The following is a 16,464-nucleotide window of genomic DNA, read 5'->3' as shown; positions in this document are numbered from 1 at the left end:
AGCTTGTCCATGTATCCTGTGACATGCTTCAGCAATATCCACAACTCCACTGACCTTAGTGCCATCTGCAAATTTATTAATCCATCCTTCTACACCCTCATCCAAGTCATTTATAAAAATGACAAACAGCAGTGGCCCCAAAACAGAACCTTGTGGTACACCACTAGTAACTGAACTCCAGGATAAACATTTCCCATCAATTACCACCCTCTGTCATCTTAGAGCTAGCCAATTTCTGATCCAAACCACTAAAATGCCCTCAATTCCATGCCTCCATATTTCTGCAGTAGCCTGCCGGGGAACCTAATCAAATGCTTTACTGAAATCCATATACACCACATCAACTGCTTTACCCTCATCTATCTGTTTGGTCACCTTCTCAAAGAACTCAATAAGGTTTGTGAGGCACAATCTACCCTTCACAAAACTGTGTTGACTATCCCTAATCAAATTATTCCTTGCTAGATGATAATAAATCCTAATTCTTATAATTGTTTCCAAAACTTTGCCCACAACAGGCGTAAGGCCCACTGTTCCATAATTACCAGGGTTGTTTCTACCCTCCTCCTTGAACAAGGGAACAACATTTGCAATCATCAACCTTCTGGCAGTGTTCCTTTAGACAATACGCAGAGGCTACACAACTTGCATCCAGCGATGTGCTCTGACAGACCTACATTTAATATAACACACTTACAGCCAAGCACATACTCCTGTCAAAAAAAGCAGAAATTGCTGGAAAAGCTCAGCAGGTCTGTGGAGAGAAATCAGAGTTAATTAGATTAGGTTACTTACAGTGTGGAAACAGGCCATTCGACCCAACAAGTCCACACCGACCCGCCGAAGCGCAACCCACCCATACCCCTAACCTAACACTATGGGCAATTTAGCATGGCCAATTCACCTGACCCGCACATCTTTGGATTGTGGGAGGAAACCGGAGCACCTGGAGGAAACCCACGCAGACATGGGGAGAACATGCAAACTCCACACAGTCAATTGCCTGAGGCGGGAATTAAACCCAGGTCCCTGGCGCTGTGAGGCAGCAGTGCTAACCACCGTGCCGCCACCCAGATGTTTCAGGTCGAGCGACCCTTCCTGAGAACATACTTCTGTTCCCAGGGTTCCTGTAAGTCAAACAACTTCTGTCGAGATTTTTGTATAAAAAGAAGAACTTTTAACTTAAAACTTATAGGCTCCAGGCAGGAAGGAGAAGAGGAACCAAGAGAACGGTGCAATCAGTCACTAGGATTTCCAAGAAGCTTTGGATAGGAAAGTTACAAAGCTGACTGTTTTTGAAGGGAACTCCAAAGAGAAGAATCAACAATGGAAGTAGCAGGAGTAATTTTCAATCAGAGAAATGGAATTGTTGTAGTTCAAGAGGAAGGCCTGTACAGCATGGTTATGGTGGGATTCTGAATTAAAGATAATGCTTTATCTTTGTGGTTAACTATCTCTGGTAATGGGGAAGGACCAAGATGGACACTGGGATCAACTCTAGTGAGCGACTAAGAATTGGGAGCTTGACTGGAGCTCATGAGATTACTGGGGATATACATGCTTGAGGTGATGAATTTTATAGGTTAGGATTTCAGTAATATTGAATAAGATGAAAAGCATTCTGGAAATGAGATGTGATCTCAGCTGAAGTCCTGACCTTGCGGATTCCCTTGCACTCCAGCCTTGCACATTTGCATCAAGCAAATACTGCTAAAGAGCTCTACTGCTAGATCTGGCCGGTCCTGCCCTGCGGGTGGCAGATCGTGCCTTGGGTCTAGCCCATCCTGCCCTGGGGGTAGCCATTCCTACCCCGGGTCTGGCCGGTCCTGCCCTGGGGGTGGCCATTCCTGCCCTGGGTCTAGCCCGTCCTGCCCTGGGGGTAGCCATTCCTATCCCGGGTCTGGCCGGTCCTGCCCTGGGTTTAGCTGGTCCTGCCCTTACATTTTCCCTTGTGCTCAAGCAAATACTGCCAGTGAGCTTTTCAACATCCACTCTCTCAGCCGCCATGAATTATGAATGTTTTCAGGTTTCTTCCAACTCTCTCAAGGCTTCCCCTCACACAGAGCCATTGGCCTTCCCACTTTCTCAATGCCACAGACCTTCCTCTGAGTTCTGTCTCCAACAACTGACTGCCTTCTAATTCCTAGAACCTCTGTCTGACCTCTAACAGCACAGAGCCACAGCACTTGACTCCTCCCTGAGTTCCCTGCATGGAATCTGTAGTTCAGCAGTGCAGCCAACTGCAGCTGTCTACCCATGGTCTCCTTTCACATCCTTTGTCTCTTTCTGTAACCTTTGAACTCCTCACAGTGGCCCTTAAACTATTCTGAGCAACTTATTGTAAATCTTGCAATAAACCCCATTCTGGGGCAGAATTGAATGTGGCTACCTAACAACTGTTCTGTAGCACAGGAATGATGGACCAAATGGCTTCCACTGGCTGTGGAATCCCAATGTCCACAGTTACTTCGCTGGTTTGAAGTGGGTCCGACAGAGTACAGCAGTTTGTAGCTTTGTGTGTCTCCGTAAACTGCAGAGATTTGTCGAAAACGTGGAGGGCCTGATTCCAGATTCTAATGAGATGCATTTATTCTTGTCTTTTTTCCATTACTGAGGGTCCAATTTTGAATGATCTAAAGCAGCCCGATTAAAATTAATGCTCAGCAGTTCAGATGGCATCTGTGGAGATATTTTTTTCTCTTTTTTTTCTCATTTCTTTCTTTTTTTGTTTTTTCTTTACCCCCCACACTACCACCTAACTGCGGTAGTGCTTATTTTTTCCCCAGCACCCATGGTGTGTGTGCAAGTGCGAGACGCAGTGAGAGACACAAAGTGCACAAATCTTTATTTAATTTCCACCACCAGGAAGAAAGGAAAAACCCGAGTGGCCTGTGACAAGCAGTGCCCTTGCATCTGTGGAGATCAGCTGGGTTTAACATATTAGGGCAATGATCTCTCATCAATCATAAAGCGGAAACCGAACCCAGCTGACTGGGCTTATACTGTCATGGATCTTGTCAGTCACAGAAGATCCCAAAACTATAGTTTGGATCTACTTTAGATGATCTTTTCTATTGGAAGAAACCACTTGTGCAGTGCTCTTCAGCCATTTTTGTTTAAACACTTCAGATGTGAAGGAAATCCTCGTTGGTAATTACTGTGACCAAATTTTTTTATTATTAAGTGTTATTTTGGAGTATTTGGCGTTGTGCATTCCTCCTGGTCTTCACTGTGTATTTAGGAGATAACTAAAATGCATTCAACAAACAATAATCATGTAGAGGTTGTTGGACTGTCACTGCACAGTAGTGATTTATATGACCTCTTAACTCCATTTTTTTTAATACCTAGCTTCATTATGATGTTTGAGTCTCATCCACCTCCAGCAAACAGCAGAATTCAACCCCACAGAGCAAGAGGGGCAGTGAGGGCGATTTGGGGTGTAGGGCAGATGATTGTCATTGGTGATTCTTCACAGTTTTAGTTATTAAAACAACTATGATTGACCACCATCACTATAGTGCTTGTAAGTTTGAGTATCAGTTTGAACAAATTGCAGCACTTGGATGAATGTCTTTGTGGGGAGAGGAGTGATTTGCTTTCTTAAATCTGCAACATCCTTTTGGTTTTTGATTTTTTTCACATAGAGTGTGGTGGGTGCCTGGAATGCACTACCAGTAGTGATGGTGGCAGCAGACATTTAGCAACAGTTAAGGCACATCTTGATAGACTCATGAACAGGTGGCGGACAGAGGGATACAAACTGTGCGCATGGGCAGTAAGTAGTGGGTCTACATAAGGGTTTGGAACCGGTGCAGACTTGGTGAGCTGGAGGGCCTGTTCCTATGCCGTATTGGATTGTATTGAGATGTAATTGTGGTTCAGAATTACAGAACCATTTGCTCCATAACTTAAACATTTATTTTTGTTTACAGAAAAGCTGTACAATTCAACCGGCCCTGATTTAAGAAGATCACTTTTCTCTTTGAAGCAACTATTCCAGGTAATGTAACAGTCCAATATTGGAATGCAATTTACCGAATTGTTTATAGTTACATGGAAATTCGTAATAAAATTAAGACCGTGTAAAAGGCCCAGCCTACCCATGTCAGTTTTTATCCTCCATGTGTACGAATACATCTATTTAGTCGAACTGTTCTTGATCTCTTTATCTCCATTTGGTCCTTTTTAAAAAATTAATTCATGGGATGAGAGTGTTTTTTGGTCCAACCTTAAGGATAAAGCTTGGGAGGCATTACTTTAGGTACTCTAATGGTGCTGTTAAGGAAGGAGTTCCAGGATTTTGACATAGTAATGAAGGAATGGTGATCTATTTCCAAGTCAAGATGGTGTGTGACTTGGAGGTAGTAGTGTTGCCACGTGCTTCATGTTTATGTTTTTCTAGATGAAAGAGGTCATAGATTTCAGGGTCAGAGAAGCTTGATTATACTTTCTAGGGTGGCCTATGATGAGAGAGTGAATATGTAAGACAGAGAATGAGGGTCATGATGAACTTTTTCTGTCCTGGATGTTGAGCTTATCAAGTGCTGTTGCAGTCATATTCATCAAAGCTTGATGTGTGTCTTGCAGGAAGGGGAAAGTCTTTGGGGAATCAGGAAATGAGTCATCCAGCACAGAATTCCCAGTCTCTGACCTGCTCTTGTAGCCAGAGTATTTACGTGGCTGGTCTGGTGAAGTTTCTGGTCAGTGGTAACCACCAATCCCTTTTATTAGCGATTGTCAAGGCTTGGCTCTTGTGTGGTGCGAACATTGCTGAACAGCCTGAGTCTGAAAGTTGTGCATGTGCGCACAGACCATCCAAATTGAATTGGAGCAGCAATGTACTGTATGGTCCCACTGTGAGCAGGCGATGGTGTCCTGAAAAACGTCACAAATGGCAAAAGTATGAACCTTAAAAACACTTTGGAACACAAATCAATGGGATACACTCCAGCCAGTCGGCACCCATTCCCTAACTGTTTTTGCAGTAAGGTTTTAATACTGTTTGTGATGCTGCCAGTACAGTAACAGCCTTTGGGACTTATTTAATCCATAAAGCAATATCATTCAGTGAATGGATTTTTCTATCATGTACACAAGGTGCCTAGTGTTATAACTGTGTGCACTTACGACAGCATCAAATTCATATTAAGTTAACTGGCTCAGAGTGGCACCATGCAGCATGTTGAAGTTACAATGCAGCATTCAGTTTATATTTTAAAACTGATCAGCCACAGTTACCCTTCCATTGTCTTGTTTCCATCTTCAGTCTGTTGGAGTGAACAGTCCAACATAGCATTCGTTGCAAACAAATGTGGCCTCAGCGCTGTAAGGTAAACTACAGGTAAAGTTTCCAATCTCTTATCAGACCAAAGGACTGCTCTCTCATTTGAGAGAGACAACAAGTGGTGGTTTAACGTGAGGGTGACTGTGCCTCAGGAGAGGTAAGAGATTGAGGGGGCAGGACCTGCATGGTAACCTCAGCTGGCACATGGATTTATGAAGGGGAAATCATGTTTGACAAATCTGTTGGAATTCTGAGGATATAACTAGTAGAGTTGACAAGGGGGAGCCAGTTGATGTGGTACATTCCGATTTTCAGAAAGCATTTGACAAAGTCTGGCATAAGAGATTCTTGTGCAAGATTAAAGCACATAGGAGAGTTGAGGGTAAAGATTTTCATTCAGGGGATGGTGCGTGACTGGAACACACTATCTGAAAATATGGATGAGTCAGAAACTCTCCTAACATTTAAACAATATTTAGATATTGACTTGAATTGCCATAGCCACCAGGGCTATGGGCCAAAAATTGGGAATTGGAATTGATCTTTGACTGGCACAGACATGATGAGTCTTTCATTCTGTAAATGTTTATGAGCAGAGAAATAACAGTAAATTAGAGAAACAGTTTGAGATGCACACGTCTCTTTCTCCCTTCCCAACCAAGTCCCCCCTCTCCGATACTGAGGATACAAGTCAGTTGTGAATTCTCTCTTCTTACAACTTAGTGCAACTCAAGACTGGAGACTGGTTCTGCTTCCCAGTTGTTGAATCCCTTTGACGTTCAGTGGTACAGCTCAGTTCCCAGTTTGCACCATTGCCACAACAGCAGCTAAAAACATGTGCTTGTCTGATTGCGAGTAAGGGTCATAGAACCATAGAATCCCTGCAGTGTGGAAGCAGGTCATTTGGCCCTTCGAATCCACACTGACCCTTCCAAAAGCATCTCACACAGACTCCCCCTCCCCACTTACTACCCTATCCCTGTAACCCCACACTTCCCATGGCTAACCCACCTAACATGCATATCCCTGGACACTCGGGGCAATTTAGCATGGCCAAGCCACCTAACCTGCGCAACTTTGGACTGTGGGAGGATACTGGAGCACCTGAAGAATATGCAAACTCCACAAAGACAGTCGCCCGAGGCAGGAATCGAACCAAGGCACCGTGAGGCAGCAGTGTCAGCCACTTAGCCATGCTGTCCATTCCCACACTTTCATATACTCGTCTTGGCTTTATTTCACAAAAAAAAGTGAAACCTCCAGTGCTGCTGCCCATAGCAATGAGAATATGATATAGAGACCTCAGAGAGATATGGTTTCATCCCTTGAATTAAATGTACAGGAAGGCTTAATTGATACTAGGGAATTTAAACAAACCAGAAAACAGTGACAGACAAACAGAGGGTGGTGGTGGAGGATTGTTTTTCAGACTGGAGGCCTTGTGACCAATGGAGTGCCACAAGGATCATTGCTGGGTCTACCACTTTTCTTCATTTATATAAATGATTTGAATGTGAGCATAACAGGTATAAGTTAGTAAGTTTGCAGATGACACCAAAATTGGGGGTGTAGTGCACAGTGGCGAAGGTTACCTCAGGTTGCAATGGGATCTTGATCAGATGGGCCAATGGGCTGAGAAGTGGCAGATGGAGTTTAATTTTGATAAATGCAAGGTGCTGCATTTTGGGAAAGCAAATCTTAGCAGGACTTATACACTTAATGGTAAGGTCCTAGGGAATGTTGCTGAACAAAGAGACTGGTTCATAGCTTCTTGAAAGTAGAGTTGCAGGTAGATAAGATAGTAAAAAAGGTGTTTGGTATGCTTTCCTTTATTGGTCAGAGTATTGAGTACAGGAGTTGGTAGGCCGTGTTGCAGCTGTGCAGGACATTGGTTAGGCCACTGTTGGAATATTGCGTGCAATTCTGGTCTCCTTCCTATCGGAAGGATGTTGTGAAACTTGAAAGGGTTCAGAAAAGACTTACAAGGATGTTGCCAGGGTTGGAGGATTTGAGCGATCATGAGAGGTTGATTAGGCTGGGGCTGTTTTCTCTGGAGCATCAGAGGCTGAGAGGTGACTTTATAGACGTTTATAAAATCATGAGGGGTATGGATAGGATAAATAGACAAAGAGTCTTTCCTGGGGTGGGGAAATTTTTTGAATTAGAGGGCATAGGTTTACGGAGAGGGGAAAAATATAAAAAAGACCTAAGAGGCAATGTTTTCACACACAGGGTGGTTTGTGTATGGAATGAACTACCGTAGGAAGTAGTAGAGGCTAGTACGATTGCAACATTTGAAAGGCATCTGTATGGGTTTATAAATTGTAAGGGTTTGGAGGGATATGGGCCAGGTGCTGGCAGGTGGCACTAGGTTAGGTTGGGATATCTGGTTGGCATGTACGAGTTGGATTGAAGGGTCTGTTTCCATGCTATATATCTCTATGACTCTATGACTCTGTCTATGATGTGAACATAAGGTGCGAAGCACACTTACACAAGGCATCAAACTTATTGTGAAAGAGCAAAGTTATTTAGGCTCATTGCCCACTAAAGGAAGATTTCAGGTTGAAAAACTGAAATAAAATTAAATAAAAATTAAATTAAAAAGTTCACATAAATCTCAGGATTTTTTTTCCCATAGAAGTGTAGCGTATAAAAGCTAAGAAGTAATGATAAGGCTACAGAAAACCTCAAGACGCTAATTGGAAAATTAGAGGAAGCATATTGAAGTTTAAAATAATGTGAGAGATGGATTCACAAGGGTCCTGGTGCATGATAATACAAATATGAGGACTTGAACAATTCAAGCTCATTTAATCAGATTGTAGAGGGATATAATTGGGATATTTATTATAAATGGTTGGGAGAAGTAGATTGAACAATTTGAACACATAAAGAGTTTAGAATGGGGAGCTATCGATAAATTACTTGCGAGATATTTGGAACAGAGAGTAGGTTAAACCCTTTTACATAACGAGCTGTGAGATTCTTTCATTCTCTAGAAATTCAAGGTTTGAGGAAAAAACTACAGTAATCTGCCATTTACAAATTCAGTTCCCCTCGCTTATCATTCTCTGCTCTATATCACCCGTTGACACCAGTGGTCAATGTCCATTTATCTGTGGTTTCTGGGAGCCAAGAATATGATGAAAGAATGTTCATAAAAATAATCTCCAACTAGACATTCCATACTGATTTCAAAGGCTTCAAATGGAATTTATGGCATGTCAAACGTAAAACCATGGCCATTAATGTTGCCCATAATCTATGTTATAAGTAAAACTAACATCTTATTTTGTATACTAATATTATATAATGTTTATTTAGATAGCATTACTTTCACGTTCAGAGCTGTTTACATAGAAACATAGATGATAGGAGCAGGAGGAGGCCATTCAGCCCATTAAGTCTGCTCTGCCCTTCATCCCGATTGTGGCTGATTGTCCAACTCAATAGCCTCATCCTGCTTTCTCCCCATAACCTTTGATCCCATTCACCCCAAGTGCTATATCTAGCCACCTCTTGAATACATTCAATATTTTGGCATCAACTACTTCCTGGGGTAATGAATTCCACAGGCTCCCCAGTCTTCTCATCTCCATCCTCAATGGTCCACCCCGAATCCTCAGACTGTGACCCCTGGTTCTGGACAAACCCACCATCGGGAACATCCTCCCTACATCTAACAGTCCTGTTAAAATTTTATAAGTTTCTATGAGATCCCCCTCCTCATTCACCTGAACTCCAGTGAAAACAATCCTAACCCAGTCAATCTCCCCTCACACGTCAGTCCTGCCATCCTGCAAGCAGTCTGGTAAACCTTCGCTGCACTCCCTTGAGAATAAGAGTATCCTTCCTCCGAAAAAGAGACCAAAATTGCACACTATATTCTAGGCGTGGCCTCACCAAAGCCTCATATAACTGCAGCAAATATCCCTGCTCCTGTACTCAAAACCTCTCACAATGAAGACCAACGTACTATTTGCCTTCTTTACCGTCTGCTGCACCTACATGCTTACCTTCAGCAACATCCAGGTACTCTCCCCTCTCCCAATTTACAGCCATTCAGATAGTAATTGGCCTTGTTTTTGCTTGCAAAATGAATAACCTCAGATTTATCCAAATTATACAGCACCTGCCATTGATTTGCCCACTCACCCACTCTGTCCAGATCATGCTGAAGGATCTCTGCATTCTTGTCACAGCTCACCCTCCCACCCAACTTGGTATCATCTGCAAACCTTGAGATGTTACATTTTGTTCCTTCATCCAAATCATTAACATATTTTGTGAAGAGCTGTGGCACCCCACTAGTTACTGCCTGTTAATTTGAAAAATAACTATCAATTCCTATTCTTTGTTTCCTCTCTGTCAACCAGTTTTCTATCCATCTCAATACACTTGCCCCAATCCCACACTCTTGGGCAAACTCTACCTGACGATAAAGAGGAATTCCTCTGTGAGTGAGTTTTGGTCAGGGTGAAGTGTAAATTGGGATAAGTTACTATTGACATGATCTTCCTGTTTTGCCCAGCTGGCTGTGACAGCCCAGCAATGTGGTGCGATAGAGACAGAGTAATGTTGAACACCAGTACCCCTGCAAAGACTGGCAGAGTGTGTGAAGCACAATTACCTGGTAGAATGCAGCAAAATCTTCCACACTCATCACAGTCAAAGCAGGTCAGTACCAGCCCTTTTGGCAATTCTGCATTCTTCTATCGTATATGGATGTACATTCTGCAGCTTCCTCTTAAAACAGTAATATTCCACGGAGGACTTGCTACCCCTGCCCAGTGCTTTTCTGTTGGGTATCTAGGAACTATTTGCTATATTAAAGGAACGTACAAATGCAAGTTGTAGCAAAATAACAATCAGTTCCCTGCATTTGGTGTTCTGTGCTATCTGACAATCTCACGGAACAGCTTACAATCCAGCATCTAATTTGTGTTTTATGGTGTCCATGATATGAAAAGAACAATATTGATGGATGGTTTAGAAGCTATGGTATACACTGTATAGTTGTATAAAGGAATATTGGCTTTAAAGTCTGTCTAGAGTCAGAAATGCTGAAAGCCATAGCACAGACCTTCAATATCATAAAGTGCTTTGTACCTCACAAAGGTCCCTTTAATATATTGCTGGAGCTGCTTCAGTGGCAGGTACAACTTTTGAACAGAATGAATAATGACACTGTAACTGTTGAAGATTAGTGTGAGCAGCCAGCAGAACGCAGTCATAACTTTGATGCAATGTGAGTTACATACTTGTACCTGTGCTATGTGCTTGTATATTTTACCCAGGAAATCTCAGATAGTGCCACCCATTAGAGATGTTGCCCACAAATACCTTTTTGCCTCCTGATGGCTGACAACTGACAATAGATGTCATTATTTTCTCCCTGCTTTTTGCTCATTTAAGCAAATTGATTCCTATCCTTTTTTTGCCCAGCTCTGACAGGTTTGTCTTAAGCAAATACTGGCTCACATACAAACTGCAAGGCGGTTAAATATCTCACTATCTTCAACTGGAACTGCACAGTATTCAGAGTAGGCTGTAAACTACAAGTATTCAGAAAATGTGCTGTAAAGAAATTAGTTGAGAGTGGGATTAAAGGCAAAGAAAGTACACTTTGATCAATCTTCATGAATTAGCGCGGTAAGAAGCTTCTGTCTCGTAAAAGATTAATGAAGTTAATCTAAAGAGAGTTTCGTGTCAGTGTTCAGTCTTCAATACTTTTTGACTTCGGGAATACTGGGTAGTGACTGGGAATGAGAATCAGAGCTGATTCCTTCCACTACAAACAGCCTTGTTGCCATTGGTTAATCCAGAACCTTGGAGCTTCCTGTAAAGATTCATATTGTGTGTTAATTATTTACTTCTGCTGAGTCTAGTTTCCACTTCTAACTGCTTTGAAATAGAATGTTGCAGAGGGGTCTGTGAAACTGGTTCACTTTAAGAATAAATTTCACAAGTTTTTTTTTAAAAAGCCGTTTTGCTTCAGGGTTGAAGCTGGGAGTTTCCAGGCTGGTATCTGGTTACTTTCCATACTTCCTTGAGCAGAGTTAAAAATCGCACAACACCAAGTTATAGTCCAACAGGTTTATTTGGAAGCACTAGCTTTTGGAGTGCTGCTCCTGCAAAAGATAATTGTGGAGTATAAGATCATAGGGCACAAAATTTTATAGCAAAAGTTTATAGTATGATGTAACTGAGATTATATGTTGAAAAAGACCTGGATTGTTTGTTAAGTGTCTCATCTTTTAGAATGACCATGTTGGCTTCAGTTATTTCATATGTAAATCCCAGAACTTCCTTAAAGTTACATTCTCAAGTGAACTTTAACAATAGGTGCCATGTTGGCCCGGATAATTCATTGAAGGTGTGAGGTGCCCTGTGTGAGGCTGTCTGTGCCCCAATGTTCAGACTGATACTAATCTAAAAGAAGGATTTACAAAATTTTACATAGATCCATGCAGTTTTGGAGCAAAATAAAATGCAATTCTGCAAGTACAAATTCACCATACTAACTTTTATGTGTGTGTATGCGTACATGTGGGTGTGTGTGTTGGGGGTTGGTCAGCGTGACTACGAGTGTGTGTACGTGTGTGAGTGAGTGTAGAGGGGTATAAGTCTGAGAGAGGGTGCGTGTGTGCATGTGAGTGTATGAGCGAACATGACAGAACAGATTATTGTTCGCAGCAAACTGCCTGCCTTTCAGGAGAACACCATCCAACCTTGTCACGATAGACACTGCAAGACATCTCAGAGTGTCAACACAGATACCACCATTACACCTGGGGACACCCCCACCATGTATGTGGCAGGTACTCGTGAGAATCAGCCAACATTATCTATCTCATACGCTGTAGGCAAGGATGCCCTGAGGCAAAGTCCATTGGTGAGACCGAGCAGAGGGTACGGCAATGGACGAAGAGACATCGCACAACAATCAACAGACAGGAGTGTTCCCTCTGACTGGAGAACACTTCAGTGGTCTGGGCTATTCGACCACAGAACTTTGGGTGACCATCCTCGGGCCAACATGGCACCTATTGTTAAAGTTCACTTGAGAATGTAACTTTAAGAAAGTTCTGCGATTTATAGATGAAATAACTGAAACCAACATGGTCATTCTAAACGATGAGAGACTTAACAAACAATCTAAGTCTTTTTCAATATATAATTTCAGTTACATTGCACTGTAGACATTTGCTATAAATTCTGTGTCCTATGATCTTATACCCCACAACCACCTGATGAAGGAGCAGCACTCCGAAAGCTAGCGCTTCCAAATAAACCTGTTGGACTGTAACCTGGTGTTGTGTGATTTTTAACTTGGTATACTGCAGTCCAACACCGTCACCTCAATTCTTGAGCAGAAACTGCGTAGGAACTGCCAGTGAGACTACAGTTCAGAACAATTGTTTGAGCTAACCCATTGTCTGAACTTGACTTTTATTGTGGAGGTATAAAAACCAATTGACAATTGTCTGTGCACTGTAAATGTGCAAATTAATTTTACTGTGCTGACTGCTGGGGAATGCACGATACTAACAAATTGGTTCCAAAGACTATAAAAGATTGTATGTCACTTTAATTATTACTTCCCATTAATTTTTTCCATGTCAGATATTTATCCAAACTTCCTCATTACAGTGAATTTCTCTCTTTTCTTTAGACAAGCTTCCTTTGGAGCGGTGTGTGCATTTTTTGAGGTTGTTCTGATAAGACAATACAGCATGATTGTGATTAAATACCTTCCTACCTGGCCGGTATGGTACATTTAGTTTGACATCAGGCACTGAGAGTTAGAAATTCTGCCCTCCACTCTATGAGGGACGATATTGAAATACTGCTGGAAGTGGCCTGTGAGGGACGCCTTGATGGGAGTTGTGACTAAAACTGTGCACTGTGCAATAGCAGGTCACTGCTTGAATCAAACTCCATTAGGAATCCTAATAGGTGGATAAACACAGCCCTTAACCTCTGGAACTTGAGTTCTAATCTAGTCTTCAATGTCATAATCTGCAGGTTGTAAAAGCCTAATGTTATTGAATTGAGGTAGTTTTGGTTCTTGGATTTTAAGATCAAGGTTTCTCGCTGATCCTATCTCTAGATCTGTGTCTTTGATGTTGATTTGATATATTATTGTCACATGTCCCGAGACAGTGAAAAGTATTGTTTTTCGTGCTACCCAGCCAAAGTATACCTTGCATAAGTGCACAACAGAGTACAGAGAATAGCGTTACAGCTACAGTGAAGGTGCAGAGAAAGATCAACTCTAATATATAGTCCATGCATAAGTCTGATAGTAGTGGGAAAGAAGCTGTTCTTAAATCTGTTGGTACGTGTTTCCAAACTTTTGTATCTTCTGCCCGATGGAAGAGGGTGGAAGTGAGTATAACCGGGGTGGGAGGGGTCTTTGATCATGTTGTTTGCTTTCCTGAAGCAGCAGACAGTGTTGATGGAAGGAAGACTGGTTTTTCTGATGGACTGGGCACAGGAATGAAGCACTATCCTGAAGCAGGTGGGAATCTCGCATTGTAGTAAAGGGAGGTTAAAGATGCCTGTGAATGCTCCCACCGGATAGTCCGAGCAGGATCTGAGTGCACGGCTGGGGGCTCCATCCGGGCTGGTTGCTTTCCATGGGTTCATTCTCAGGAAAGTCAATCTGATGTCTGTGGTGGTGACTGTGGTATTGGTGTGCTGAGCAGGGACCAGACACAGAGTCCAAAGAGAGAGAATTCTCCTCCTTGCTGTGTCGGATGTTTCTGAATGTTATGATTTTCTGTCGCAAGAATCAAAATCTCCCCCTTCTCTCTGCCCAACCAGTCACAAAGAGATCAGCAACTCCCTGGAACTGGACCCTTTTGTCCTACGTCACAAGCCAAGATACAGACGAGGACTCTTGTAATAACAGATCTGAAAAGGTTATTTAAAAACATCTGGAATCATAGCTTCCACCCGTTAACAGGAAGTTAACCTGCAATGGAGACCATCCATTCACACCAAAATTTTCAATAGTTCATTGTCAGAGTCTCTCTGTTACTCTTTGATGTAAATAGTGAGTGGGAGGCATAAGTTTTTGATTTTACATCTCTGTTATATTTGAAGGTCTTGTTGCAAGCTGTACATTTGCAATGTTGAATTTTCACATTCAGCTTACAATGTGATAAACAGGTACAGCTGTATTATTTAAACATTTCTTTATAATTTCCTGGTGTGCTTGGTCACTTTCAGGGTAGGAGGCTTTGAGGATAATTTTCAATACTGCAGCTCATTCTTAGTGTTTTATCTGGTGTTCAAGCTTTCAGGTTAATCGATGAGATTTAAAAATTAATGCAGTGTATTTTGTATTCCTGTGATCAAATGAATCCCGAGGACAACAACAATTCTCCGTTCCCTTTCAGTGAAAGAAATTACTGCTTCTCTCTTCAGTCACATCTCACTGCTCTCTTCCTGATACCCTTGTCAGAGCCTCTTTCCTCTTTATTATGTTCATAAAATCCCCACAGTGTAGAAGCAGGCCATTCAGCCAATCGAGTCCGCACCGACCCTCCGAAGAGCATCCCGCCCAGACCCACCGCTGTAACCCTGCATTTCCCATGACCAGTCCACCTGACCTGCACATCTTTGGACTGTGGGAGGAAATTGAAGCACCCGGAGGAAACCCACGCAGACCCGGGGAGAATGTGCAAACTCCACATAGTCGGCCGAGGCTGGAACCAAACCCAGGTCCCTGGCGCTGCGAGGCAACACTGAACTAGTGTGCTGCCCTTTACTGTGCTGTCTCTTCATTTTCACTCTCTTGCCTTCTCTTCTTCGAGGGGAGAGGTTAGTTTGTGTAGCTCATTGCAAGCAAACTTGAGCAGCATTGTCCGATGGTTCTATAAAGAGAGAGGATGCTGCACGGGTATCTTGAAGTGGAGCTAAGTAACTGAAAATGTTCTCCTTCGTCTATCCTCTTCTCCCTCCTCCTCCCTTTCTCCCCGCTCGCCTGTCTCAGCTGTTCTGTTTGCAGTGTGCTGCTGTGTCAGGTGCTGAGAAAACGAGGCAAAGGGAGAGGAATGGGTGCTTCATACAGCGCTGCGTCAGGTTCTGTTTACACAGTGAGACAGCTCTCATTGTTTGTTAAAGGACTCAGCGTGCCACCTTGAGTTTGTTCCAAGTTAATCAGATGAATTAGGTGGTGCCTCCCCTGACTGGGTTAATAAAATGTTGGGCATGAACTCTCACCGTTGTGAATAGAAGACAGTAACGTAGCGTCTAGTCATCTCCATATCAAAAGAGATTCTGTTTCATGCCCGGAAGAATTGTTCTGAAACCTTCACCTCCTAAACCAGTTTGACAACTATTTCTCCTATAAAGACAGAGAGTGTAATAAGTCAGAACAGGAAGGGACTGAGACGGTTTCAGAAAGAAATTTTATTTTGTTCCAGCATGTTCTGGCGAAGTTGCTAAGCGGAAAACAACGAAGATTAATTAATCGCTGTGTCAATTTCAATCTCGGAGTGTTTTTTTTGTCAGCTGTCAATATTGTAGCAGACAGCGGGCTCCTACGCTGAGTTAGTGGTACTGCAGGGCAAGTTTTGAACTGTTGACCGGGCAGATGGACTGTTCCGTTATTTGTTAAGGTAAAAACAATGACTGCAGATGCTGGAAACCAGATTCTGGATCAGTGGTGCTGGAAGAGCACAGCAGTTCAGGCAGCATCCAACGAGCAGCGAAATGTGAACTCCTTGTTTAAGTATTGAGTTTGTATTGACCACCACACACTGAACAGGAGCACCAGATGCGCTACGTGTTTGAAATTAACTGCAGGGTTTGCACAAGGAAGATACTTTTGTCACTTGAATCTGACACGAGCTGCCGAGCGCTCTCATACCTTCAGGGCACCTCAGAAACTTGCTTGTCACATTTCAAGCGGGAGCAGGGAGATTCAACATGAATGTCTCAACCTGTATCGTTCAGAATACATTAGCAGTAAAAAATGAGGTCTGCAGATGCTGGAGATCACAGCTGCAAATGTGTTGCTGGTCAAAGCACAGCAGGTTAGGCAGCATCTCAGGAATAGAGAATTCGACGTTTCGAGCATAAGCCCTTCATCAGGAATAAGAGAGAGAGAGCCAAGCAGGCTGAGATAAAAGGTAGGGAGGAGGGACTAGGGGGAGGGGCGA

General features: G+C 42.7%; 1 protein-coding gene across 2 annotated transcripts in view; it reads left to right on the top strand.

Annotated features, from left to right (window-relative positions):
* Positions 1 to 16,464, top strand: part of fhod1 (formin homology 2 domain containing 1) — a 312,470-nt gene that overhangs the window by 130,306 nt on the left and 165,700 nt on the right. For both annotated transcript variants that reach the window (XM_060838185.1, XM_060838186.1), the window contains exon 4: positions 3,936 to 4,003. In XM_060838185.1, the coding sequence (XP_060694168.1) occupies positions 3,936 to 4,003 (68 nt within the window). The remainder of the gene's footprint in view (positions 1 to 3,935; positions 4,004 to 16,464) is intronic.

Source organism: Hemiscyllium ocellatum, chromosome 17 (assembly GCF_020745735.1).
Source record: "Hemiscyllium ocellatum isolate sHemOce1 chromosome 17, sHemOce1.pat.X.cur, whole genome shotgun sequence".
Taxonomy (NCBI): domain Eukaryota; kingdom Metazoa; phylum Chordata; class Chondrichthyes; order Orectolobiformes; family Hemiscylliidae; genus Hemiscyllium; species Hemiscyllium ocellatum.
This window is presented reverse-complemented; position numbering and strand designations above follow the sequence as displayed.